The sequence below is a fragment of the Puntigrus tetrazona genome, chromosome 10, assembly GCF_018831695.1.
Source record: "Puntigrus tetrazona isolate hp1 chromosome 10, ASM1883169v1, whole genome shotgun sequence".
Classification (NCBI taxonomy): domain Eukaryota; kingdom Metazoa; phylum Chordata; class Actinopteri; order Cypriniformes; family Cyprinidae; genus Puntigrus; species Puntigrus tetrazona.
In genome coordinates, this window is record NC_056708.1 from 12,279,803 (window position 1) to 12,307,426 (window position 27,624).

Genomic DNA, 27,624 nt, shown 5'->3' on the forward strand with positions numbered 1-27,624 from the left:
CTTGAAATAAACTGATATAAAATGATATTTTCATTTTAACATTAATCATTTTAATTACTAATGTAATTAAATAAATATGAAAACTAAATAGACATATATTAAAAAACAATAGAAATGAGAAAACAACAAATTGATAAAATGGAAAATAAAAAATGGATTCAAATTTGTACATGCATACAAACTATAACAATATCTCAGCAAAACTAAAATAATAACTATAGCTAACGTCAGCAAAATTTCAAACACTATACCACTCGTGTGTGGAGTACAAACTTTGTTGGACAAGTTTCATGCGAAAGTTTTAGTGCTAAATATTCCTGCTTGAACATTCCTGTTTAATGAACCTTTTTTCATTTATAATTTTTGTTCCAGCTTTTCAAATGCAGCAGATATAAACACGTGCATGAGGACAGTCAAGGGCAGATTTTCATCAAGTCATTCGTCATTTGGCGGCATCTATTTAAGTGCATGACAAGTGCTGACATGCACACCGAAGGACGACTTCATCACATTTGTAAACATCAGATCAGTGCTTCTTTTTGGAGACTGGCATATTCAAATGTGTTTTCTCGTAAATCAAATCAACGTCAGTTCCAACACATAATGCCACGTCTCTCTCCAAGGCCGGGGTGACATGAAAACAGCACGGCCTGTGATGTGAGCACCAGGCTACGGGTGACCGTTAAGTGCCTGCACACATGTAAATCGAGCAAATCTTCCCCTACCTCCAGATCCCAGGAGAGGAGTTTGACCGCCGAGCCTAGCGGTAGGAGAGCAGCGCAGCGAGGTCATTTGGATGCACAGCCCTGCAACAGCAATAACAGGCCCACGCTCCTCGGAGAGCCATCAGGATCAGCAAAGGCTTAGCGGTGGAAGCCTGTAACAACAGAGCTCTGTCTCTGTGCATCTAAGAAGAGCGAAGAACAATGTAGCCTCATATTGCTTCACCTTGAACACGCGAGACCCCAGCAGACTACACGCCGATGAATAATTCTCATTTGAGCCTGCTTTTTTTTTTTTATCGCGCACAGTGTCTCATTAACTGTCAACAGACAAATAACATGAGGATCTGAAAATCCAAATGAGACCCGTAGAACAATGGGCATTTGAATTATTAGTGCTAGGGTTGGCATCAAAAATGACGCATTCGAACGGAAGACAATTTTCTAAATAGCTTTATGGAAGTCAAGAAGCATCGCAATTGGTTTACAATCTTCTTTGCTCAGTTTACTTCCCTCATTTAGAGCGACTGAGTCATTTTATTAGTGATTAGACCAAAAGAGCTTCGGGTCCTGCAGTATTGAACCTCAGATTGTAATTTGCTCGTAATGTGGAGAAGGGGAATATGCAAATAAAGTCGGAGTATTTTGTGTTTGCAGTTTTTGCCCCTGGGCAGCTTGTCCCGCGACACAAATCATCAATTAAGATCCCAGCAGGGATCTCGGCATTTAAATTAGCCCCATCCAACAACTTTTATCTTTCCAGACAAAACATTACAGCCCCGTGATCGCTTGCACCGCTGAAATAAAACAGCTGATTAAATGAAATTTGACTTTGGGCGGAAAATGGACATGCAATGTCACTCTTACGTTTTCCTTTAACAAATGCTACAGCCAGCTACAGTTGTGCGCAGTAATATTTCTATTAAAATTCTAAGCGATTCAAATCTGCACTTTGTTGAGCCTCGGAACGGAAAGATGAGAGTGTTATTTATTCAAAAGCGTCAAGAAAGTGTTTTATTAAAATGCATTCAGAATTTAGCATTTACCTGTAGCTTTTTCCTAAATAGCACAGTGAAGGGTGTTAATGTATAGGCTACCTCATGTACGTATTAACTAGAAAAAGGATTTGACAATCTTCTTGCAGAGAATGGAACTGAACATTGCAAATTATCCAATCAATGTATCAATTATGAAACAGTGCTCACTTGCAGTTATACTAATGTAAAGCATGTCTGAAGGATTATCTTGTGTAATAAATAGAAGTTTGCACAAATGAATTAGTATTTTATAAGCTTGCAAACAGGTGTAAACCGCAAACAACCCAGACGTTTTTACAAAATTTGAAAGCCTTGTCACCAGTTTCGTACTTTACGAAGACCTTTACGATGTTCCCTGTTTTCAGCCTCAGTTATTTTTTTTAAGGGAAGCTAAATTTACAGGAAAAAAACAGGTTGTTTAATGCCTCAAACAAGTGAAAGTCATTAAACTTTTACGAAGGAACAAGTCTATATCCAATGAGGAACTTAATCGTTGACAAAACCATGTAATGTTGTCAAAACGGAACAATTAGCTTCATGTTTTACAAATCAGAGAACAAATCTAATATGCACATGAGAGTGATAAATACCACATGATTTGCCAGCCAAATTATAAAAAAAAAAAAAATGCACAGTAAAAAAAAAGATAGCAGCAGTAGCAAAGAGCCATTAAACCGACACTTTATTTTTATAAACAGATGAACTACAACAAGCGTACTAGTTACATCAAACACATTTCTAATAGTATTTGTAATACTATACATGTGTTTATTATGGCAATTTACCTACAAGCAACCAGAAGGGAGTTTGGGGAGGATGCCTACAAGCGTCACAAGAAGAAGAAGAAAAAAAAAAGATTATGGACCTCAAAAGTACATAGACGTTCTTTTAATCAACGATTTAAAGCAAAAACCTGAGAGCAGCCTACGTAGTTTCAAAAGTCGATAAATAGTCGCGAAAAGAACAGCGAAGTGGTAACCATAACAACAGAACGCCTCTCAAACACAGTTATTACTGTCAGTAGTGTACTGTTCATCAACCAAACTTAAAACAATATTATTCTTCGTTAAAATTTTATTACAGTTTCACATACCACGATTAAAAAATACGTTTAAAATGTTGTCATTGGCGACAAAAAAAGCGAACCAAGATCTGCCTACATTGTTAAATAGTTGACTCCGCTAAAGTTATAATTTGCATAATGCGGGCAAACGGTGTTCTTTTCTTAAACGCAACCAGCGCGCGACAATCTGGGCACAGGAGTTGAACGGCAGATAAACATTTACCAAGCAATTTCTCGTTTCAAAACTCACCCGTAATAAACGAACAGTAAAAGGCAATATTTAAACTCGCTAAAAGCCGAAAAATGACTCGAAACGAAACACTGGCGATGCCAAAACAAATCCCAATTAAGATTCTAAATGTGAAATTAGATGCGTATTTTTTTTGCGCGTTGTGAATATCAGTCAGTGTATCTCTACCGAGAAATAAAAGCGCATTAAAACCCAACAAAAATGTCGGCGCAAAAATTACCACCACATTTCACAAGTCCAAACGCACCATCCACCAAACAAAATCATCCAGAAAGACTCCCCAAACTGCACGGCATCCTCTCCCGTCTTTCCTCTCTTCCTCCCTCCTTCTATCGCACTCGTTCCTTTCCTCCTCCTCCCTCCCGCTCGCTCGCTCGCTCACGCGCGCTCTCTCTCTCTCTCTCTCTCTTTCCCTCACTTTCTCTCTCCCTCTCTGTCTATCATTCTCTCCCCTCAGCCCTCGGCCAGTCTGTATGAATAATGTCCTGCCTTTTGTAATGAGAGCGAGAGTGGAAAAAAACACGCTGGAGTGTTCGCCCGCTCCGCGCTCTGACATTGAAAATGAATGACAGCTTACCTGAATGCCAATCTTCATCAGACTGACACCAGGCTGACAACACAGCCTATACTCCCCTACACAAGCCGTGACGTCTGCCATATCAGACCCCTCCCACCAATCTCCCCCCTCCTCTCTCTCTCCCCGTACCCCTCGCTGCCGAGTGTACACCTCCGCGGTTCCTCTTCCACTGGCGTTATTCCGTGCCGTACCGAACACCCCGGGCCCCGCACGCGCATCTCCGGTTCATTAGCGGCGGAGCCCGCTGGCCCCCTATCGGCATCAAAGGAGACCTACATTCGGCTGCGGGTCGCCTTGGCTGTTCGCCTAGACGGAAAGCAGAGGAAACCTATTTATTTGTGCCATAAGAAACGAGAACGTTTGCCACTTGGTCAAATCCCAAATGTATGTTTAGTTAGTTATATAGAAACTTAGCCCGTGGGCTACAAGCAGAGTCACGACTGAGAAAGACTAATCTAGATCAAATATGCTAGGGATATTCTTTTTTTTTTTTTTTTTAAATGAGCCCCAATATAAATCCAAAACGACTTGTTATTTTCCGGTGTAGAGGCTCACAGTACGATACTAAAACTAATCAACAGGTTATATGTCTTTTATGTTGTAATTGTACTGTGGGCTAATAAAATATAACCGAAATACATGACAAATGACAAATATAGTCATATGAAGTTAGTAATAATAATGGATTTAGGCCTGCATTTGCACATCGCACACAAACATAGAAAGAGACTGATTGATTGGTTGAAAGCCCTATGTGATTTGATACAATATTTAATTATCAATGAGTTTACAAATACAATCATTTATACGCGGCGCATATGCTCAATATTCACATAAACTACAACTCCCAGCATACTGTTCGATAGATGCTGTAATCCGATTGGTCTATCCGCGACACAGGAAGTAAACAAGCAACGGTGTTTCCATGGAAATATTTTATACTTTCTGCAGCGTGTATCTTGTCGCAAATCCGCATTCTTTATAACTACGCAGTTGGTTTCAGCATTCGGTTGTTTTATGAGGTAAATACACAAACTGTTCAGAGTAGCCGTTAAAGGTCTACAAGGGATTAGTTTTCTGGCTTAAGCATTCGTTTTTGATTTACTGCACGCTTTCCATCGTTTACTTCCTACTAGTTGAACTGATTTAAACAATGAGTGAATGTCGCGGAATAGCAGCCAGATGATGATAGACGCGCCACATGGTTTGCGTTCTTAACGTCAGCTTTATACACGTTACAGAGGATTAAGTGCATGCATCCATCTTACGCGCGCATTAAAAGCACGAGACATACTTCTCTCGTCCAGTTACAGACATTGCGAGAGGCGAGGATGGCCGATGTGGTGTTAGGCGTTGGGACAGGTGTGTTTATCATCGCTTTAATCTGGATAGTGACTCTCGCGCTCACCATCGTTCTGTCGCGCGCAACCGGCCCGACAAAGTAAGAGCACACTTTCAGGTTTTCGACACACGCTCTGCATGTAGTAGCTCCGTTGTATAACGAATAATCATGATGTTATCACCTCACCAGGTTAGGAATCGTCCCTTTATTTCTTCTGGCGCTCACCGTCACACTCGTTTTGGTGTTTTTCCCGCGCTCCCCTGAAGTTCCCTCCCCCGAGAAAGCGGTTCAGGTGAGTGCTGTAATATTGTCATAATGTACTTTATTTAAAATATAAAGGAATTGTCCCATCCTTGCCGAATTTGCAACAACATATGGACAGCTAACGTACAAACGACTCGATGAGTAATTGTTTGTTTTATACAATTCTGATATTCATGCTTGAACAGAGAGTTAGGTGCACTGTACAGCTCTGTGTGTGAGTTATATTTGACAAAGACATGTGCTGGTTTATCTCCCCTCCACAGCAGACGAGCACAAACACAACAGCTTTTTCCCAAAGTCTGTCTTTGCCAAAACCAGCGCTGTGAGCTGCCAACTCATCCTCTTGTCTGCACAAACAAAACCCAAACCATTTACCTTCAATAACACAACAGAAACATGTTGACTGAATCAAATGTCCCCTGTCTTCGACCTAAATCTATTAGATTACCCACAGTTACGTTTGGTTTAATACATGCACTCGAGATATCACGAGTTCCATAGTCTTGTACTTTTAAGATCTTTCAATAGATGTTTTCAGATTTACAACCAGCATTAGGTGTTAGGAAGACATGCAAAAACACCTTTTAGAAGTCATGACCTACCGTGTAGGTTAGTGCAAGAAAGTTAGCTTTAATCAATTTAGAAATGAACCTGGGATCTGATAGTGGAACGACATAAAAAGCTAAACTGCAAAAACAAAACAGCATGCAAGTCTCTCATTACTATAAGCATGCATGTATTACCGTACATTGTGCAATAGACTCTCATTTGTGCATAGCGCTAAATCCACGTTACACCCATTGCTGATTTGCTTGCAGCGAGTATGACTAGATAACAGGTTTTTTTTTTCTTGATAGGTGACAGTGTATTGTATGAGAAATGGGTAACCCCTCGCTGTTGTACAAAGGAATAATATCACAGTGCCAATTAGGCCGGCCCCAAACAGGAGCTCACTGCTGCACATTCGATGCCACATTAATAAAACATGGCCTCTGCTCTGTGCTTCGCTAGCCGGCTAATTGGCAAATTAGAAAGTGAGATGCGTTAAACGAGAGAACACTGCATTCGCCTGAGACAGAGCCCCCTCCCACATACACATACACATGCACAGACACACACAAAGACATCTCTCTGTCTGTAGTTTAACGTAGGTTGTGGCCTCTCCCATGGTTTAGGCCTCATACTCTAGCTGAGGTCTGCAGGGACGTAGGGTGCTGTTAGTATTCAACACTATCACCCTGTTCAGCTTTAATTCGTGGAGGAAAAACAGACAGCAGAGTAAGAAATAATAGCAAGAAAGAAGTGTGTTTTTCTAATGTATGATAAAATAAAGGTAAAGTAAGTCCTTTATATATATATATATATATATATATATATATATATATATATATATATATATATATATATATATATATATATATATATATATATATATATAACTAGTAAAATATCTAGTTTAACTAGATAAAAAAATAGTTTAATTTATTTAAATCTTTTATATTTGTTGTGTGTGTGTGAGAGCCTTTATTTTAATTAAAATGCAATAAGACAGTAATATTGTAAATATTATTATTCATTAAACTGTTTTGCTGTATTTTAATATATTTAAATATGACACTAATTCCTTTGATGGCAAAGTCATTGCTCCGGTCTACAGGGTTACATGATCCGTCTGAAAAGTTTCGAAGTCTTTTATAATACTATAAATGTTTAAAAAGAAAAAAGAAATGTTTAAAAAGTAAAAATAAAAGTTCTACATATGTACGTATGTATATATAGACACACACGTGTATATACTTACACTCGCAAACACTTCTAGTCTAGCTGGTCTAGTGAGGTTTGCGTTTCTTGAAGTTCTCAAAAGAACCCCGCTGACCTCTAGTGGAGAAAAACATAACATCCTGAATGGATTTCACGTTAATTAAAAATATTAATGGAAACATCAAAGCCCTCATGGCTTTAATTACTTTCCAGTAACTGTATAATATGTGAAAATAATTCACGCCGTAAGCCTGTGATGTTTTTCAGATAGTGGATATGTTCTTCATCGGCCGCTACGTGCTCCTGTCCTTGGTGAGTGCGGTGTTCTTGGCAGCCCTGTTCATGTTGCTGCCCTTACATTTCCTGGAGCCCGTGTATGCCAAGCCCCTGAGAACACACTAGACCACGAGGCTTCATGTGCCAAACTTCTACAGATATCCCAAAGCGGGGCGGCCAACCTGGCAGCGGCGTCGATCAACGAGCCCCGCTTGAGATGAGAGGACAGCAGAAGGTTCCAGGGCTTTTGTCTTCCTGTCCAAATCAGAGACATCCACATCTCTCTGAGAGCGCAGCACAGAGGGCTCTGAATGAAGCATGTGCAGTGCTAATGTTTTCAGATGGGTGTGGTGGGCTAAAGTTTTCTATGTTATGTATTTAATTGGAAAATTAAGCCTTTTTTGGGTAATGAATATATTTTTGGAGTAATAAAATCTTGTTTTTATGTCAAACATTTTTAGTATGCTTGTTTCTTTAATTTGTGGTGTTTGCTTAGGACAGTGGGATAGTTTGCACAGTGACCTGGTCAACAATTCCTTTTTTAACTACTGCTTATATTGGAGATATTATGTTTTAAATAAACACAGTTTTTTCTCAATTTTGACTTGTAACTCACCTGTAACCTGGCATCTCAAATTGCGTGCTTTTCGAAGTGACTAGATGCACATTTTTGCCCTGTTGATGGAAAAAAAAGGAAAATCCCATTTAATAATGCCAAATATTAAGAGAACATTATTGTAAAGTAAGAAAGAATGGTTAAGAAATGTTCAATGAAAGGTTCTTTTAAAATTGTTCTTCTATGGCATAAAACCTCTCTTTTCAAACTTCCTCTTTTTAATTCTAAGAACATAATACGCAAACTTAATATAGAGTGCTGTCTTATGATTTTCCTCTTCTCGTACTGTGTCCTGTGCTTTTACAATAGAATTCACGTATTTCACTCCTTATAAAAGGTTTTCAAAAGAGAATGAAAATACTACTTTTTACTAATTTTGTTGGTTAAGAGTGAACTGGAATTCTTTAACAATCAAAAATTGGTCTTTAATTTACAATTAAATATTATTTAATAACATTTAAATGTATCAATGGGGTGATGGTTTAAATATAAAAGACCTAGTCTATCTAATTGCTTCACCAAACCATTAATTTTACACAGCAGAAGGAACTTCGGTCATAATCACTGCATATTTTCAGTGCCCGTGCTGCATGAAATCACATTCTAATACCTCAGTCCATTAATTGGTTATCTGCAAACTCAAATTTCACTCATTCACAGCTAAAACCAGACAAATTTCATTTTCTTGGTCCCATATTGACATGCTAATTTTGGCCTTATGGAAGCATTCTTTAAGACACTGTCTCACTCTCCGCACAATACCACAAAGACACAGGGAGCAAAGTTGGGCGGTCCAACAAAGCTTCAAGCTGCGCAACTTGATTATTTTGTTCTTAACAAGGCGAATGCTCTGTGTGGGTCCTTTGTTGCCTCAGACATTTACTTTCATTTTCATAAATCTCTCTTGGTGGCAAACTTCACAGGGGAAGATGGAGGTCATTATTGCTTATTATTTTCTCAGGCATGTTGTACATGTGTGCTGTGATCCTTACAACGTGAATACAATAAATAACAAGCTCCAAACTGGATATAATACATGTTAACTCTGGTTACACCAGCTAAAAAGTAATAAGCCAATCAAATGTGTGTGACAAATAGAACGTGACATTAATATTCCAGAGTAGAATCTATATGTTTGTCCATTACAAAGCAGCCTACTTAGTTTTAGTCATGCAGAAAAACTTGGAATATCCGGGGAACTCATCCCAAATACTCATATATCCGGAGGTTCTTACACAGAGTGATTGTGGGAATGTGAGCAAGAAGCGAGGCGAGGCCGTGTCTCAGTTGCGCTAGCTCTCACCCCTCAGGTCTTCATGCGATCCTTATTTAAAAGTGGGGAGTCCGACGGGACGTGCAGTGAAATTCCAACCAGTACGATGAAAGAGAATCTAATGAATCAAATCCAATCCTATTAGTTCCGGCCCACATCGCAACACTAAGGCCTTTCTGCTTGCTGATCGGCGAAGATCTACCAGAGCTTGAGAAACAGGGTACCGGACGGATGGACTGGTACATGAAATGGGTTGTGTAATCAACCCAAAGGATCACAGACACATTGAGCGGTGTCTATGTGTACCATATAATAACATACAAAAGACGGTGACCTTGAAAAATTGATTTTTTTTAGAAAAACAACCATTCACCATTTTTTTAGGAGCTCTTCTAAACCAGTATGTTTATGGAAGGTTTCCAATAGAAAATCGGATAGAGGTCACGTAAATACGTTATCGTCAATGTTTTAGTTTTCGTATAAAGTAAGGACGACAGAAATAAGGAAGCTCAAAGTTGTCTGCGTAGAGGCTGAAAGTGGCTGAGAAATGCAATTTGCTAATGTACTGCCCTGTAATCCATGACTGCAAAGACTTTTGACTTATTTTTGTTTCCTTTCCATTTCTTCCTGTCCTTCTCTCTGTCATTTTCCCTTATCCCTTCTTGTCCGTGCTGGTAGTGACTCTCTCTCCAGGGAGTGGGAAAAACAGCAGAACAAAGCGTCAGAGGGAGCAGGGCTCATTGGGAGTCTGAGCTGGAGGCTTTGTAGGGCAGCCAGCTGGACATACAAAGAGAGAAAGAACGAGAGAGAGAGAGAGAGAGAAAGAAAGCAAAAGGGGGATGCAGAGCCGGAGAGGTGTAAGCGCGACCCAGGATATGGGTGTGGGTGCTGCCGAGGCTTGCGGGAGAGGGGGAGGGATAAGGAGGGGAACGGCGTGAACACTAGATCCTGCTTTGTGATCCACTCATGCAGAACTTTTGCCCTCACACCCCTGGCCTTCTATTCTCCCGCTCTGAGCTCTGCATGCCCACCCTTCACCCCTCGCACCCCCGTCTCCATCCCTGAGAATTTTTTATCTAATCGTTGTTGGATAAGTGTTACTCATATCAATCGTTGCATTTTAGAATATGTGAAGAATTCCCAAAAAGAATGGTGCAAGCATCAACTGAACTCCTGTTGGTCGTCGTCGGATGCGAAATGTCTGAGGCCGTTTATAGGTGTGAGGTCAGGTAAGGGTCAAATGTGACTGCTAAACTGGAAGTCAAACTAAATGAAGTGGTTTTACAGTAAACTAAATATTAGGCATGTGTTTTGTGGATGTGCAAATTCAACTGCAAGGGGGCTGAAAAATAAAAGACATTTTTCAGTTGAATAATGATCACATGATTATGTTTAATATTAGTATATTTATAATGTTTTCATTTTAAAATCAATTTAAAAATGTATTAACTTATATAATGACATAATAATGACATTTTAGCTGTCATTTTACTTTTACCTGACAATGCAATTTTTTTTTTTGTGGGGGTGTGTGTGTTTTGGAAACACTGCATTCTCATTCATCAAACAATAGAACAGGGTTTTTTTTTTAATTACATGCATTTTTGTTTTCTTTCCACCAAAGAAACACACAGACCAAGATATAAGCCTCTGTTTTGCTTTGATTTAAGGATTATCATTCTCTACATATCCACTATCCTATCTTTCTTTATCATGGCATAAGAGTTTCGATTTTTTCTATACCTACTTTTTTCTCTCTGTCTCTCTCTTGCGGAAGATTAGTGTGTTCTCCATCCTCCTGAGCTGCAGATTAAGTCACAGTTTAAGGGTCAGTCTGAGCTGGAATAGCCCTTTGCAGGTCCACCCTGACACCCCACAGAGGGCTGAAGCGTGGCCATTTTTGGGTCCTCACAAGGGTCGCTCGACGTGACCTGCTACCTGGCAGGGGGTACAGTGAAAAGAGCACTGAATGAACAAGTGACTAGTGTTTGAAATGCAAGGTCATGGCTTGCAATATGGGTGGTCAGTCAAATCTAAGATACTACATAGTAAAAAAAAAAAATAGTAAAGAATTTCTATATAAAATACAATTTCTTTGTAACAACTCAATGACAATTATGCAGGTATATCAATGGGGAAAGCACACAATTAAGTATATGTTTATTTTTAGACACTTTTTTGTGAATTCTCTGCAACATAATGAAAGTGAATGGGATTGTCAATCTCCAACATGACAAAAAAATGATAAAAAGTAGCATAAAACAAACTTGTTCTGTATTCCAAGTCTTCTGATGTCATATGACAGCTTTGTCAGAGGAACAGATTAAAAATTAAAGTGTATTATTCACTAATAACTCTCTGTGGCATATTCACGAGATTAGTAATAGTTAGCAATTAGTGGATTAATCTTTCTTTTGAAGCAGATTTAAAATGAGTTCACAGAGCTTTGTGAACGGTGGTTGCACCAGTTAACAGCTTGCTGGGAGAGAAGTTTATGACTCAAAATTCTTCTCTACAAACCTATCAGAATATCTTAAAGAGAGAGCATGAGTCGTCTGAACCGTTTTTGGTACCTTTTTGAGAGATTGAAGATACAGAATTTACAGAAACGACTTCACCCTGGTATTTGTGTAAAAACAATGCTGTTGTACATCAGAGGAAATATTTCTAATCGCCCACATCTCTGCTTGTGGCTTACAGTTTTAAATGAATTGAGAGTTTTGTGGAATTAAACCCTGATCAGGTCAGGTCTGTTAACTCAGCATGTTTCTTCTGTTCTTCTGTGCTGAAGCAGCAGGACTAGTGAGTGGAACACAAGACCAAACTGCATGAGACAAATTGCTTTCCCTGTCCCATTTGATTCAACCTCTGTGATGAGTGGGACACATACTGTGCACGCAGAAAGGTACAAATTTCTTCCTTTTTGCTTTTTGCTTCGTGAACGGTGAAAATCTGTGAGCGTATGTGAACCAAAAAAGAATAAAGGAACAGAAAAGGCCCGTGTCTTTCCTCATCCTCTTTTGCAAATTCAACTAGGTTTCTGTTGTCTGATAATTGAAATGTTTAAGTGTGAAAATCGAAATGATCTCCACTTCGAGCGAAACGTCTTCACTTCGACAAATGAGAACGTTCCAGTTGCGTAAGTGATTCGGTCCGCTCACCTCTCCTCTCTGCGTAAAACAGAAATTGTGTTGAGAAAGTGCGAACCCCCCCCCCAGACAAAAGCCGTCCTTTTCATGGCCGACAAGCAGCCAAAGCCATTGGAGAGGGTCAGTTTTGTTTGAAAACACTCCCTCTCTCATGCTTTTGAGAGAGTAGCTTGATGCAGAAATGAAGGGTGTCTACTTCTTCTTTTGTGGTACGGGCCAATAGCAGTCAGGCAATGCGTTTTCAGCCGTTTGATGTTTTAAAGAGCGAGAGATTTTGTCATTCTGAAGGATTTGATCAGTCGACTAGCAGACACTTGATTAATGGAACTGATCCCTTTCGGTATGGGAGATCCCCTTCCGTCCCCTCCCCGTTCGCTCCCGGGCCTTGTTTTCCGTCTTTGGGACGTGCAGAACGAATGACACAGATGTTGTTGGAGGAGACAGTCCCCGTCCCTCTCCTCCTCTCCCGCGCTCCCAGCATGGGGCCTGAAACTTGTTTTTCAATCATTGTTTCCGCCAACTTCTTTCCCAAAAGAGAAAAGCGAGGCGAGAAAGAGGAGGGAGAGAGCGGAGGGAGCGCTAAATAAAAGAGGGAGGGAAAGTAAATACAAAGCATTTGTGGAATATAAAGAAAAAACATTCTTTATAACAATCTCCCGATAATTTAGCACCACAAGGACTGTGGGGAGAAGGGTGGATCGGTCTGAACCGCATTTGGGATGGTGTAGTGGAGGGTGCAGAGCCAGAGGAGAGGAGCTTTAAGCTGAAGATGCAGGTGTCAGCATGGATGCTGTGGGTGGCATGGCTATGTACCTGGAGCGAGGCGGCGCGCCAGTGCGCGTGTCCACCTGAGGAGCAGGTGACGCAGAGATCAGAGAGGTCGGAGGGGAGAGGGCACCTTCGCCATCGCATGGCACACCAGCGGGCAACACACAGGGACCGGGCCCATCGCAGGAAAGGTAAAACTTACGGATTTTTGGGGGAATACAGCACTGCTAAAAAAATGAATAATAAAAAAATTTGCATTTTAGTTAAAGCTTTGGTGAAAAATAAGCACTCTAGAAACTTGGAGCAAATTTTGGTCATTGTTATCCAGCACTGAATGATGATTTTATTCAGATTTTTTTATTAACCTAATGGCTTCGATTTAAGGCGTATCAGCATGGGGTCCAAAGCATGAAATCAGAAAGACAGTGATAACTTGATACAGCCTTTTTCACTTCATGATTTTCACTTGTGGATTTCATTTACAAGAATTTATTAAGTCAGTGTGACGGTAACACAGCGCAGTCTGTTTGCATGACTATTTGAAGTTTTGCTGTTCAAAAAACTTGTTGGTGAAGTTTAAGTATCTGACATTTTAGTGGCTGGCTTTTAGAAACTGTAGGGAAATGATTAACCGGGAAAAAAGTTGCTGTTAAACCCATTTCCTATTCTTTTGCTATTCTTGGTATAGTTTTTAATTATTTATTAATCAGTTTTATTTATTAAAAAAAAAATCTTCCCAACTGGATTCATCTATATTTTTTATAACATGAAATATACATTTCTATATTTCTATATCTATATTTCATTTCTATGAAGTTTTGTTTCTAACACAATACAATTCTTGACCACTTGTTGATTTTTTCACTACTTTATGCACTTTTGGCATAAAAATAATGTGATGCTCAAACCCAGACATTGTTAAGGAATTCAGAGAGACTTATTTATTGGTAAAACGTGCTGAGAAGTTACTCTGGGTGCTAAATCAGCCTGGAGTTCTTTTGCAGTGCAGCTTTAATTCTGTGTTGTGGTATGCAGCCCTATAGTCCCTCAACATCTTTTGTTAGTCGCTGAAAGCTGGTGATCCACAGGCCATCAAGGCACTGCTCTCTGGATCAATATACGTGTCCATCAGTGTGGCCTGCTCTTTTAGGCCACACAATGGACAGTTCTCTAAACAGCACTTTATTTATATGTGCCTTTCGAGAAAATGAACTGCCGACGCCTCTGCTTTTCTCTCCTGTCCTTTTCTTTTCACTTTCTGTTTTCTCCTCACTCCGTCTCAGCCCCTCAGCGACCGTATTTACACAGACTTAATAGCAACTGGAATTAGCAAGTGTTGCTCCTCAGTGTTGTTTCAGCTCTACAGTAGCAGCTGGGCTTTACTTTCACTTTTTTATTTTCTCTTATTTTATTTCATTTTGCCTGCCTTTTGGTCGTATTATTAAAGAAACGCACAAATCTACAGCACACGTTTGTGATTTAACTTATATGATTTATGTGGGAATATGTCATTCTGATTATTTAATGGGTCGTATGCTTAGAATCAGTGTGCAGTCGCACATTAAACAATTTATGTGGCCGAGAAAGGAAGTTTTTCTTGGCTGTGAGGTCTAATGCTTTCCTGTTTCTGTATGCTATCATCACAAACGTTCGATAGAGGTCTTTAGCTCACACATTAAATTACTAATTCAACTAAAAAAAAAAATAATAATTATACAAGCCCACCACCACCATGAGCCGGAAGTTGTCTAGAAGTTAAATAAAAGTGCATTCAGTAGGCTATACAACAAGAAAAAAAGTATCTCCCCTCAGTATGTGTAAGTGTAACAAACTCAATTTGGTCCAAAAGTATGCCCCATTGTTTAAACCATGTCGTCTTGAATTCAAACCAAAACATAAACATAGGGCAAAATCACGACTTGAGGAAACTTTAAGTCACAGTTTACCTCAGTTAGCGCTGGCTCGCTGTCATCAGTCACCGGGGCGGGTCTGGATCCGGATGGCGCTCTGTTCAACACTCAGGACTGAAACGACAGAGACGTGACTGGGAGACCTGTAGATCTCGACTGAAAATGCCATTCCGTTATATAACCCGTGAAACTATTCATTTTCGTCGCGGATTTGTAACGCCGGTGGTCTGACAGAAAAGAGATGCGTTTGTTTATCGTCGTAGATGAAGTTCGACGTCACACGTAAAATGACGAGACACTTTATCAAGATCTTTTGGGTTTTGGGGATTATATGTGATACTGAAGGTAAGCACAAGTAAAGCCTAATTAACTGTTTTGTTCCAGCGTGTAATCGTCGCCAAGAAAGAAGTGAAGAAATCCTTTAATTCAGAAAATGTATTTAACAAAAAAGTTATTTCAATCCATCAAATGATTTTTCTAAAGATAAACGATGTTTTTAGCTGCTTACTTTTTTTTTGCGACAGACATGGATGTGTATTTTTTTTGTTAATGTACTGTAATATCTAGAAAGGATTACTTTTATGTTACTGGTTTTGAAACAATAACTAATTGAGGAATTTGATTTAATTATTTCGATATTCTTATTATTACAATGATGATAATAAAAGTGCATATTCAATTTGTGATCTAAATGGTCACACAAACCACAAATATTTATTTTCATAACTAGACAAGCTAATGTTCTCTTAAAAATAAATGGATGAAAAATGTTAATTACGCAGAGCAGTCTACATGAAATGTTACTTTACCTTTAATCCCCATCTTCTAGTTAACATTTCAGTCTATAATTCCTACTTTTGTTACATACATGTAAGCAACACATTTTAAAGTTTTATTTACATGCGTGATTTCCAGCTGTTTTCAGAAGCTCTTGTAGGCTGGCATAGGCCCGTTTATAATCTAATACAGAATCCATCTTTATGCACAAAACGTGTTTATTTTCGTTAAAACAACAAGCCTCTCAAAACCCCTTGTAGAATGTCACAATATACTGTGGAAAGTTTAGCGTTGCTTTTTTGCAAACTTCCAGTATTTCCCCCAAATTCCTCTAGTGAAAATGACATAGCAGGACTGTGAGACTCTTGATTTCCTCTCACTCAGGAAACTGCCCCATCAGAGACAATAGAAACTTTTAATAGTAGAACACGTTTTTGCCAAGAATGTAGTCCTCAGCTTGTCTATTGTGCACTTCATGCTGAATGCCATTTTTACATGCATGGGGAAAAGATTTTTCAGTTTATGTTTAACAACAATATTTATGTTTATTATTAATTAAAGGGCCCCCTAAATCGGACAGACAACAAGGGGTTGTTGTAAGACCAAACCAAATGCTTTTTTTGTTTCAAGGACACCCTCTCATGCTCATGTGATTGGCATGTTTTGGCGTGAGAGTACAAAGAGACATTGTAGGACATTGTAAGTGGGCCAATAATAGCAGAGGGCCATTCCTGCACTTGGTGCACAGGTGACGGATGTCCTGTTGGTCTATGACTTGGTGAGTGCTGGGCCTTTGTTCCTCTCATAGTGGGAAAAACAGCCTCCTGCTCTGACTCTGTTTCCTTTCCGTACAGGAAATGCGTTTCCTTTACTCATCGCGGGGTCATCTTGCCATCCCAAAACAAAGGAATTCAATGACCTCTCCGGATTGGAATTTTAAAATGTATTTGTTTAGTAGAAATTGCTGTTGTTTGATTCTCCCTTTTCGGCTCTCCAGGTTCCAGGCCTGTTTTAGATAGCAGCCTGCCCCGTATCGTCCACCATCCCTCTGATGTGGTGGTCCGGGTGGGCAGTCCAGCCACACTGTCCTGCAGGGCAGAAGGCAACCCTGAGCCCACCATCCAGTGGCTCAGAAATGGCCAGCCTCTTGACACGGACAAGATGGATGCGCAATCACAGCCTATCGTTTTACCAGAAGGAAGTTTGTTCTTCTTCAGTGTCATCCCTGGCCGAAAGAGTCAGTCCCATGAAGCGGTGTACGCCTGTGTGGCCCGCAACAGCGCTGGGGTCGCGATGAGCAGAAATGCCTCTCTTCATATAGCAGGTTTGAATCTTGACAAAGTGTGATGCTTTCTAATATTAAAGGAATAGTTCACCTGAAAACTAAAATTCTGTTAATATTTACCCTAATGTTATTCAGAACCTTAGCATAGAAGAACATATTTTCAACAATGAAAGTCAATAAGTTAATAAAACAACCTTAATGGTCAGTTCCCACATAAAACTAAAAAAAACCTATTTGAGGACGACAGACCTTGACAAGAATGAGTGACCCATCAAGACCTACTAAAGGAACAAGAGGGTGAGGAAGCTTATTAAGATGGTTGAAGTGATTACTAGAGATCAGATGTCAAAGTTTGTCTTCCTGCCTGAAACAAATAGAGCACTAATTGAGCTCTGACAGCATGCTGTGTTTGTAGCCCAAACAGATTCCTCAGCTGGCTCGTTTACTCTGCATTCCACTGGATTGGAGCAGGACGAGATTGAGACATTAAATCAATTGTGGCACACAATGAATTTGCGTTTTGTTTACATTAATTCACTGCTAGATAATTTGAGACAGAACAAGCTACGTCCAGAGAGTGACAATAGGCCTTGATTACTAAAGCAAAAGGGCATTAATGAGAAAAAAAAATGACATTTGTTCTCTAAAATGTAGCAACTGATTGTTAGCATTTACATTCAATTATTGTTCAGCGACTGACCATTAGCAATTAAGCTACCTTCAAAATAGGGTTTGGAATGGTTTTATTGAATGAATTTGAAGGCGTATGCTCATGAAGGCAGCAATTATTTATAGTTGAAACAGTGCACCTGTGAAATAGTTTTATTTTAATTCAAAATAACGGTTTTCTTTTTTAACATACTTTAAAGTGTATTTTATTCCTTTCGTGGCAAACCTGAAATTTCAGTAGTCGTTACTCAAGTCTTCAGGGTCAAATCAATCGGCTATGCTGAACTGGTGCTCAAGAATGACCGCAAACAGTAGTAAATATATTATACTCATTCTGACGGCATGTGTGATTTTCAGCACTGCGAGAAGAGTTCCGTGTGCAGCCCAGTGATGTGGAGGTGGCGGTTGATGAGGTGGCTGTGATAAACTGCAGCCCGCCTGTTGGACATCCTGAGCCCAACGTAACCTGGAGGAAAGACGGGATCCTGATCAACAGCAGCAATGAACATTTCACTGTGAGTGCAAAACGTACTCTAATCTGGCATTGTTTTTTCAGCCAAGTTTTATTTCTTGAGAACCCTTCCCTGTGTATGTCTGTAGAGGGCGGTGTGGCACAGAAAGTGTATAGATCTGTGCCTTAGGACCCTGAACAGTGTTTTGTGTTCCTGGATGACAGTATATTTCTGTGTGTCTGCATGTATAGGAACTGAATGGTAAACTGATCATTGCACCAGCCCAGAAGAATGACTCTGGAGTTTACAGCTGTATAGCCTCAAACACAGTTGGAGTGAGAGAGAGCCAAGCGGCTCGGCTGTCTGTATTAGGTGGGACTCTGTTTTTGCTGTGAAAGATATAAAAAACATATTAAAGCATGGAGACTTATACACCTGGCCTTCTTCCTCAGCAAAGCCAGTGTTACTGAGTAAACCAGAGGATGTTTCAGTGCAGCTTGGAGCATCTGCACAGTTTTTCTGTGAGGCCGACGGAGACCCCATGCCTTCTGTAGAGTGGAGACGAGAAAAAGGACCCCTACCTAATGGCAGGTCAGATCATGTTTTAATAATATAGAATTAGTATATAGAAATAAAGTCCCCCTGCAGTACCTGAAAGAAGCTCCAGAGGTAAGCAGTACCCAGTTAAAAACCCCATATGCTTAAGGATTGTGAAAAATCTTACTATTCACATTTTTAATCTTATATATCAATCATATTTGCCAGATATTTAATCAACCCTGACCACAGTCTGCAAATCCACTATGTGACGGCTCAGGACATGGGCAGGTACACCTGTACTGCAGAAAATAAGCTTGGGGTGTCTGTGGCCAGCGCACAGCTTCTTGTAGAAGGTAAGAATGCATGTAATCAGTCAAGTAGCAGCACGGTCATCCCGGCATTCATTTTGTTAAGATAAGTGATTTTCGGCTAATATATGTTTCAGACGTAGGAAGCACCAGACTGAGAGATCTACACAAGGAGCTATCTGCCTTACGCGTCAGCCTGGAGAACGTCACAGTAATGAGTACTGCCTCCAACATGTCTCAAGTCATGTGGAAGGTAAAGCAGTTCATGCACCAAACTTTAAATGATTGCATTTACACTTTTAGGCAGCATCATGTAATCCGTGTTTTCTCTTCTGTTGTCTTTCTGTTTGTAGTTGCAGTCGTCTATGTCACAGCCTCATTATCTTGAAGGCTTTGAGGTGCTGTATCGCTCTCTCCTGCCGGCCAGCTCAGACTGGACAGCTCAAAGGGTTCCTCAGCCAGGCTTTCACACACATGTGGGACCTCTCAAGAGAGGCTACAAGTATGAGTTCAAAGTCCGACCCTACGGCAGCAGCCTGTATGGCAGGGAGAGCAACACCAGACACTTACGAGTGCCAGAGATAGGTAAGAATCTAGAGCATGTCATGGTACCGTGGTACAAAAACAGTAATACCAAGCTGCTTTATTAATGATTACATAATGAATTGCATTAATGATTTATATACCATGGTGTTTGCTTGGTACTCCAAAGTACATCAGTCAAAACTAAGACACATTTGTGTTACTTAAAGAAAATTTGTGTTACTTGAAACAAAAAAAACACTGAATGAAATGAAATGAAATGAAATTGAAATTAAATTAATTGCCAGTGGAACTAGCAATTAGGGTTTAGTTTAAATTTAACTAAAGTAAAAATAACTAAAATAAACTAAAAAAAACTAAATAATTAAAACTAATAAATAAATAGTTATATTAAAACGATCAAATAAAAATATACAACACATTTATTAAATTACTAAAACTGGAACTAAAACCAAAATTTAAAAGAAATCACGAAACAAAATCAAATATAAACAAAACCTATAATAGTATATACATTATACTAAAATAACACTGCTACAGATAATGTCATAGTATTATTATAGGCTTTATAATATATTATAGAACTATTAAAACCATGTGCTATCTGTAATCATGTGCCTTGTTCTCAGTCCCCAGCGCACCACCTCAGGATGTATCCATAACAATGCCCACTGACCGAAATGACACCGTGCACCTCAGCTGGAAGCCTCCACCTCATGACACTCACAATGGAATCATTCAGGGATATCAGGTATTGCTAGTGTAAAGACACTCATTGTGAAACAATTATAATCATGCCCGAGAGGCTCTTTCCAGTAGATATGGAGAAGCTTGTAAGAGACAAAAGATTGTTTTCTACTTCCAAAAATGTCATTAAATTAAAATTCATGTTTAATCAAAGGAAGCCTGGAATATTAAATAATTCATATCTCTTAGCCTCAGACTCTCTGAAAAATGACATGACCCTGCTAAAATCAGCCGTTTCAGATAGACTGGCTGTTACGACTTGCATATTTTCTGCTGATGTCTTTTCTTTGCATTAGCAGAGACTGCTGCACCATTACAGTGCATTATTGTGATATTATCAATATCACATTGACCTAAAATCACATTCAAAAAATAAATAAATATGTAGTATATGTAGCAGCATGCTGTTGTTTCTGACAGGTTTGGTGTGTGGAGTCAGAGGAACAGAATTCGTTTAACTGGACAGTGGACAGTGGTACACACAGCATTGAGATGAGCACATTACAGCCTGGAAAGCTGTTCTGGGTCACTGTGGCTGCCGTTAACGGGGCGGGAGTGGGGGTCCAAAGTGACCCGTATAAACTGCTCATAGGTAAGTGAAGAAAACATTAAGGTATAAAACAATCATTTTAAAGCGTAATCTACTCAATATGTTACCTGTTTCTTTCTTTTTACCAGAGTCGAAGCAGGAAGCGACCCCGTATCAGACAGGCATACTCAGTATGTCTCATTTCCTCGCTGTGATTAAAGAGCCGGTATTCATTGGCAGCGCTGGCACCCTCCTGTGGTGTGTTTTGATGATTGCTGCGGTGTTTTTGTACAAGAGACATGTCAGACCCACCAACCTGGGAGGGAAACACTCAGGTAAGCTATAATAAAGTCTTGATTTAATTTCATTTCTTCTATACACACAGTTGTACAATTATAATTATCTCTTTGATTTATAGGCTTATATAGACTGGAAAGTGAAGATCTTATCATCAAACACAGGTAAAAAATCTTTGATTAAAGACGCTCATCATTGTATTCCAAGTGAGAAAAGGTGTGGAATAAATCTAAATATTGAGATAAATAGATCAATCTAAATTATGAGATAAAAAATATAACACAAAAATATAAGACAAATATAAGACAAAGTCTTCTTATATTGTATTTCTAGCAGTTATTTTTATCACATAATTATGGCTTAATATACTTAATATAATACATATTATCAATATGCTTCATCTATAACTGTAAATCTCATAATTATAATTTACCAAAGTATGTTTCTTTTTCTTATGTAATACTTATAACATAGACTTCCTTGAGAAACTGAGTCACCATCCTTATAATTTCCGTTCTAGAATGGCAGCACCAGACTCTCCGTGGATCTCGGGAGGCTGGAGGCCAGACTCCAGTGAGCCCAAGCAGGGCCTTTGGACCCCGAGTCAAGAGAACTCTGGTTTTCGGAGGACCAGTAAGTCACAGTTTTAGTTTAAATACATAGTAATTACCTCCCCTCGAGTTTCAGCCCTCATCTACTTCTCTTTTTTCAACTCGTCATCTCTCTAGATGACAGATACGTCCTTATAAGAAAGTTCAAAATACGCCTGTCACCCCTGAAGTCACGAATCTGCAGAGTCCTTATCAACTGTAATTACCGTTGACATCTTGGCACATTATGTAAAACAGTCTGTTTTTTTTTACCTCCCTACTGACAGCTCTGCCCATTACGGCTAAAAAGGACACCAACCCCCTGCGGTCAGCCGTCCCGATTGTACCAGACAATTGTGGCGTCTATGGCACCTTTTATGTGGATCTGACCGGTAACGGACTAAAGACGTTTAATAGTCCAGGTCGCTGTCCCAGAATGCCTCATGGCAAATCTCAGCTGCATAACTCTGAGACCGTACGGATCACCGAACCCGTCGTCAAAACTGCCGTCGTGAGGGAAGTGCAGGCGTTGCCATGGAAACGTGCCCTCCCTGCCCAGCCCAACATGGGAGTTCTGAAAGAATCGTGGGAGAAACATTACAAGCGTGGTGAGACATCCAATCGTTCAGCAAGTCTTTCACATTCATTTCGTCCAGCACTAACATGTTATCTTATGTTATCTACTTCCAGAGCTGCATGCGGTAAAAAGTGCCCCTTTAACAAGTGCGAGTCAACAAGCACTCGCAGTATGCAGTGCACCGAGTAACCATCAGCAAAGATTCAGTCAGCACCCTGCAGGTTTGAACATCAGAGTGTTTCGTGTTTAAAATGCTATTCTCATTATTTTAGAACTCTTCTAAGCTGGTCTACATTCCCTCAGGTGGTGTATCAGAGCCTGTGAAGCCGCTGGGTTCTCCACGCATACTGCACTACTCTGCTTCTCTGCAGCTGGTGGACATGTTACCCAGCCCTCCGCCTCTTCCCATAGAGGACAACCACAGCCTCAGCTCAGAAGACGAGTGAGAATCACACCTACACACAATTTATTGCTCATTTATAGTCAAGTAGAGCAGGTTGGTAAAACTTTATAATAAGGTTCAATTGGTTAATGCATTAGATACCCTGAAGTGACTAAGAACAATATTTTTTTTCAGCGCTTATTAAGTTAAAGGTTATCTACCTACGCCCATGTTATCCAAACCTTAATGGCTTTCTTCTGGTAATGTTTTGCCTATGAAGGTTGCAGTATCGCAAAAATTATTCTTCTACAGCACACAAATAAAAGCTATTTTTAAGAAGTCGTAAAGGTTTGGAATGACATGAAAATGAGTAATTGATAACAGAACTTGATAAATTGATAATTGATAAAGTCATTTCTGGGTGAAGTACCATATAAGCGTTACTTTCTAAATAGCTAAATACATTTTAACATTTAAAATTGCACAAATGAGAAACTCAATGACATGCTAAAAGAGTTTAAGCTATAAAATGAATGTAGGAAACTAAATAATTTTGTCTGGAAAGACTTTGCGGGTATCTGGGGAAATCAGGACACAGTATTTGACATCTGAATCTATAAAGGAGATATGAGATCACCAGGGTCTTTCTCTCAGCAAAAACTTTTGAGAAGCTATAAATTCAACTCCTTTCTATCCATTTTATCTCATAACTATCTCGGAGAAACAGTTAAGGTATGAAAGTGATCTCATTTGTGATTTTTCTTTCCTGTGGGCAACGGTACTCTGCAGAATGCTTTGAAGATTTAGCTTCCCATTTAACAGAGTTCAATTCCATCTCTGTTTACAGGAACATACTAGAAGTCTTTCTTCCCACTGTGGCATCTTAAATGATGATAAACTTCAGTGATTCAACATTGCGAGTGGTGTAAAATGACTACTGCCACAGAGCTCAACATTTGTGTCTTCACAGACCTGTGAGGGGTTGTGCCCTTGCCTGTCTGTAATGACGGTGTCTGTGACAATGCCCTGTCATTATACCGTGAGAAAGGAGAAGTCTACTACTGTCTCTCTGCTCTCAGACTAAAAGACTGGAAACCAATTTAGCTTGTAGCTCAACTCTAATGGACAGGGAGTCTGAAGGGGAAATGGCCCACACTATTTATTAGAAGATCTGTAAGTGGGAGGAAGCGTTTTAAATGCTATCGGACACAGACGGGAAGCTTTTTCCAGCAGTGCAGACTGAGGCTGGGGGTATTATGGTATAAGAGAAAAAAAAAAAAGAAGTGACACAAACACCTTCGTAAAACAACATTTGTGTTATTATAGAAATATTAAGTGTAGTTTGCTTGTTAGTATACATTTATTTACTGGGCAAAGGAAAAATGGTTAATATGCTCACATTTCTGAATATCTGACCCCTCAGATCTACCAGATCCACCAAATTGACAGTGGACATCGGCTCTCAGCAGTCTGTGTGTGCTGCCTCCGGGCTCCAGGGTCCCTCCACGGTTACTACAGGCTGTCCAACCCACCACAGCCCAGCACAGCCAAGCCCGACCTACAGCCACCTATCCACGGCCTCCTTCTGCCTCTCCACTGACGACTACCAGGACACCACGCTCAGCACTCAGGGCCACACTCAATACATGGAGATCAGCCCCAAAACACAAGGGCAAAGGTAAAAGAACACCCAGGGGAACATTTATGAGAAGGGAGTATCGAGGCAAAGGCTAACTGTGATGTCTCCTAACAGTGCGTCCCACCAAAGTTCTCCTTCAATGCCACGTCCGTTCTCTCCCACGCCCACGTTTGGTTACATCTGTGGGCCTGCCGACCGGGAGATGGATGACGAGCAAGAGTCTCAGGCAGTCGGCCTCAGGAGAGCCACACTGAGGAGCACGCCCTCATCTTGCTGCAGCGAATGGGAGGGTTCGTTGTGGAACGGCTGGGGGTCGGTGTCCGAAAGCAATGCGACAAGCGCCCGAACCAGTATCATCAGCTCCTCTGATTGCTCGTTCATAAACGATGCGAACTTTGCCCGTGTCCTGGCTATGACAGCTGAATCCATGAGCGGTACTTTATCAGGCAAGATATACATTTTCTGTAATCTCTGTATCTTTGCTATTAATTTCTAACACCCACATGATACAAGTTCTAAGGCTATGTTTACACTAGTGCCTTTTCAATGTAACTTTTGCTACTGTTACGCCTCAAAAACGTTCTGAAACGCAGTGAAAACGAGGAATGTTTTCATTTTAAGTTGGCTAACAGCAAGTACAGATGTAGTTGTCAGAAATGTCCACTAGATGGAACAATCTGTTCACACAGTCAATGTTTTATCAGCAGCTCCGCACAGATTCACCGTCCCTGAGAGCTCTGCCAATATCCACAAAAATAAAATAAAATAAAATAATGTGCCTGTTAACATTTCAATTAACTTTAATCAAGCGAATTCTAATATTACTACTTATTTTTTACTTTTTTAAAACATGTTCCGCACATTACTTCTGGGCAAACTTGTGAGTCATTTATAAATCTGACCGCATAAATTCACAAAACCTGCAATCACGTTTCACTTTACTTTGATGTTTACCAGCTTTTCTCAGTTCGTCATTGTCAGTCAGTAGTTATTCAGCTCTGCAGGGCTGTGAAATTATTCTGCATCATTTGCATAGTCAACAAAAAAGCATTATGTAAATACTTGCTGCAGTTAAGTTCTTTTGAAATGATTTTGAAATTATGTAAGACATAAACAGTCTATACAGTGCAGCCAAAGTATTTCAACACTTTACTCTCACTAAAAATGTTTTTTAAAAGAAACAAGGCGAGTGGCTTTTATCTTATACAAAGATGACACGAGAAAACCGTTTCACAAAAAGACGTGTGTTGGGTTTTAAATGATAGATGAAGGCCACGCTTTTAGACACTCAGGTTGTCAGGTTTTAATGGAACGTGTTTATAGTTAACTTGATAAACTACACCTGTCTTCAGCTTGAGACCAGTACGCTTACGATAGCAAAACCGGCGCATAACAACGAGGTTAATTCTGAGAAAAGCTCTAGCATTATCTGATTTGATATTTTGTTATCTAATGCAATCAGATGTTTGAAGTGTTATTCCAGTACTTTTTGGGATCGTTGCATAACTAGAGGGGAGAACTGTATTATTTGGGATGCGAGTTTTCATTGTCAGATCAGATTCGCAAGGCACTGCAGCATTACGCTTCCCAATGAGACAGTGAAAAATAGCAGCGCTACTTTGGTACAATGAGAAATAATGGGATTTGAGGGCCTGTCTGCAAATTGTCTGAGCTCCCCCACCATCCTCTCTGAAGTTTCAGCAAATCAATCACGGCTTTCAAAAGATAAACCTACAGGGACTTTCCTCTCTCCATTTGCTGATTGTTTCCCCCTTTCACTCTCTCCCTGTCTATCTTTCAATCTCCGTGAATGCATCAGGTTAAATGACTAGTACTAGTACAACTGATGAGTCCAGCGCCATTGTGCGTTATCATTTAGTGTTGTAATGGTGAAATTGACTTGTACGTCTTTATACGTGTTAACAGATGGCTTTTCTTTGTTTGTTTTCTACCTATGTGCATGCGCATGCATCCATCTCACTTGATTTCTTTCGTGATGTGTGTGTGTGATCCTGCATTTTCTGCAGATTTCTCCCCGCCTGCATCCCCCCTCAGTGTTCTGTTCCCCCCTCGAGAGTGTTTTGGAGAGGTGGAGCCCCTGCCCGTGTGGGACTGGAGCACCGTGTGGGTGGAGGAGATGGAGGCCCAGTTTAAAGCCTCCAGAGAGGCCAGAAGAACCGCCACATCTAGCCGACACTCAGGCATTGAGCACTGGAAAGGACATCTGGAGACCACCTCGCACCGATGATCAACTTGCACAAGCCTAGAGGTCAATTATGGACTACATTTCCCTGCGTTCCTCAGGGCGACCCCTCTTCCTTGTAGTTTTTTCGACTGGCTTGGGTATGTAGTGAGGTCAATTGAATAGAAGAACACACTGCTGCAAGGTACAGTAGGTGCAGTTTATATGCCACGTTCCATATGGACCACACCATAATAAAGACTATTGTACAGGAAGTTCATATTAGCATTCAAAGAAATGTAAATAAACCAATTTTATTTAATAATCCTCCACATACGATTTTATAAAAACATATATGCTTTTATATGACAGAGTTATCTAAAATACACTGGAAATATTATACAAGACGTTTTTGTATTTTAGGAGTCCTTTTTTATTATTTTGTAATTAAAATACATTTCTTAATTTTTTTTTATTTTACAATGAAAAATGTTAGTTAATTTTGCATTTGAAATGGAATATAATTGAACTAAATGTTAGCAATTTTAGATCATTTTTTTTACATTTTTATCGTTGATTATTGTTTTTTCGTTGAGCGTAGTTTGAGTTGACGTACTGTTTTAGCAGCCAGTTTTTTTGTTGTTGTTGTTGTTGTTTTCACATATCTTATAAAAAATATTCCTCGGGAATTGCTGCATTACTAAAAAGCCACCGTTTAATTACTTTTGTTACTAATTGTTTCTAAAGTGAATAAAAAATATCATAAGTGAACATTTATCCGTGCGTATCTGACTATAACTCATCGGATAACTATGACATATGTTTGTGTTTGTTGTTTGCGTTTGCATTTGTGTCCAACTGTCTCGTGGTTAAAGGAGCACAAGAGGTCTGTCAAGAGAACATGCACGGCCCTCCAGAGCGCTAATCCTCACCGCAAGCCAGCAGAACCAAATCAGACAACCCTAGACACCCGCTGGACACACACACACACACACACACTCACAGAAAACACAAGTGACCATGGCATGACTGCAGAGGGATTATCGCTTGTCCCCTTCTCTCTCTCCCTGCGGCCATATGCTTGGCACAAAAACACACC

At 39.9% G+C, this 27,624-nt stretch overlaps 3 protein-coding genes across 6 annotated transcripts in view; 2 read left to right on the forward strand and 1 right to left on the reverse strand.

Annotated features, from left to right (window-relative positions):
* Positions 1 to 3,785, reverse strand: part of LOC122352422 — a 66,498-nt gene extending 62,713 nt beyond the window's left edge. The window contains exon 1 of the mRNA XM_043249837.1: positions 3,650 to 3,785. The gene's annotated coding sequence lies outside the window, so the exon portion shown is untranslated. The remainder of the gene's footprint in view (positions 1 to 3,649) is intronic.
* A 772-nt stretch (positions 3,786 to 4,557) lies between these two features.
* tmem218 (transmembrane protein 218) lies at positions 4,558 to 7,790 on the forward strand. Of its 3 annotated transcripts, XM_043250053.1 has the most exons (4): positions 4,558 to 4,671; positions 4,957 to 5,090; positions 5,181 to 5,283; positions 7,284 to 7,789. In XM_043250053.1, exons 2-4 carry the CDS (start codon positions 4,981 to 4,983, stop codon positions 7,416 to 7,418), a joined length of 348 nt encoding a protein of 115 aa, XP_043105988.1. In that variant the 5' UTR covers positions 4,558 to 4,671; positions 4,957 to 4,980; the 3' UTR covers positions 7,419 to 7,789. The 3 variants fall into 3 exon arrangements, with proteins under 3 accessions (XP_043105988.1, XP_043105987.1, XP_043105986.1); XM_043250052.1 differs by lacking the exons at positions 4,558 to 4,671; positions 7,284 to 7,789 and adding an exon at positions 5,519 to 6,582 and having other exon boundaries at positions 4,686 to 5,090; XM_043250051.1 differs by lacking the exon at positions 4,558 to 4,671 and having other exon boundaries at positions 4,693 to 5,090; positions 7,284 to 7,790.
* Positions 7,791 to 12,863: 5,073 nt separating this feature from the next.
* Positions 12,864 to 27,302, forward strand: robo4 (roundabout, axon guidance receptor, homolog 4 (Drosophila)). Of its 2 annotated transcripts, none has more exons than XM_043251074.1 (19): positions 12,864 to 13,289; positions 16,783 to 17,109; positions 18,097 to 18,254; positions 18,443 to 18,563; positions 18,644 to 18,782; positions 18,957 to 19,084; positions 19,177 to 19,292; positions 19,393 to 19,624; positions 20,212 to 20,333; positions 20,750 to 20,921; positions 21,008 to 21,193; positions 21,277 to 21,319; positions 21,676 to 21,788; positions 22,033 to 22,353; positions 22,436 to 22,543; positions 22,626 to 22,764; positions 24,128 to 24,382; positions 24,458 to 24,789; positions 26,371 to 27,302. In XM_043251074.1, the coding sequence occupies exons 1-19, from the start codon at positions 13,100 to 13,102 to the stop codon at positions 26,589 to 26,591; spliced, it is 3,423 nt and encodes a 1,140-aa protein (XP_043107009.1). In that variant the 5' UTR covers positions 12,864 to 13,099; the 3' UTR covers positions 26,592 to 27,302. The 2 variants fall into 2 exon arrangements, with proteins under 2 accessions (XP_043107009.1, XP_043107010.1); XM_043251075.1 differs by lacking the exon at positions 12,864 to 13,289 and adding an exon at positions 15,129 to 15,353.
* The last annotated feature ends 322 nt before the right edge of the window (positions 27,303 to 27,624 follow it).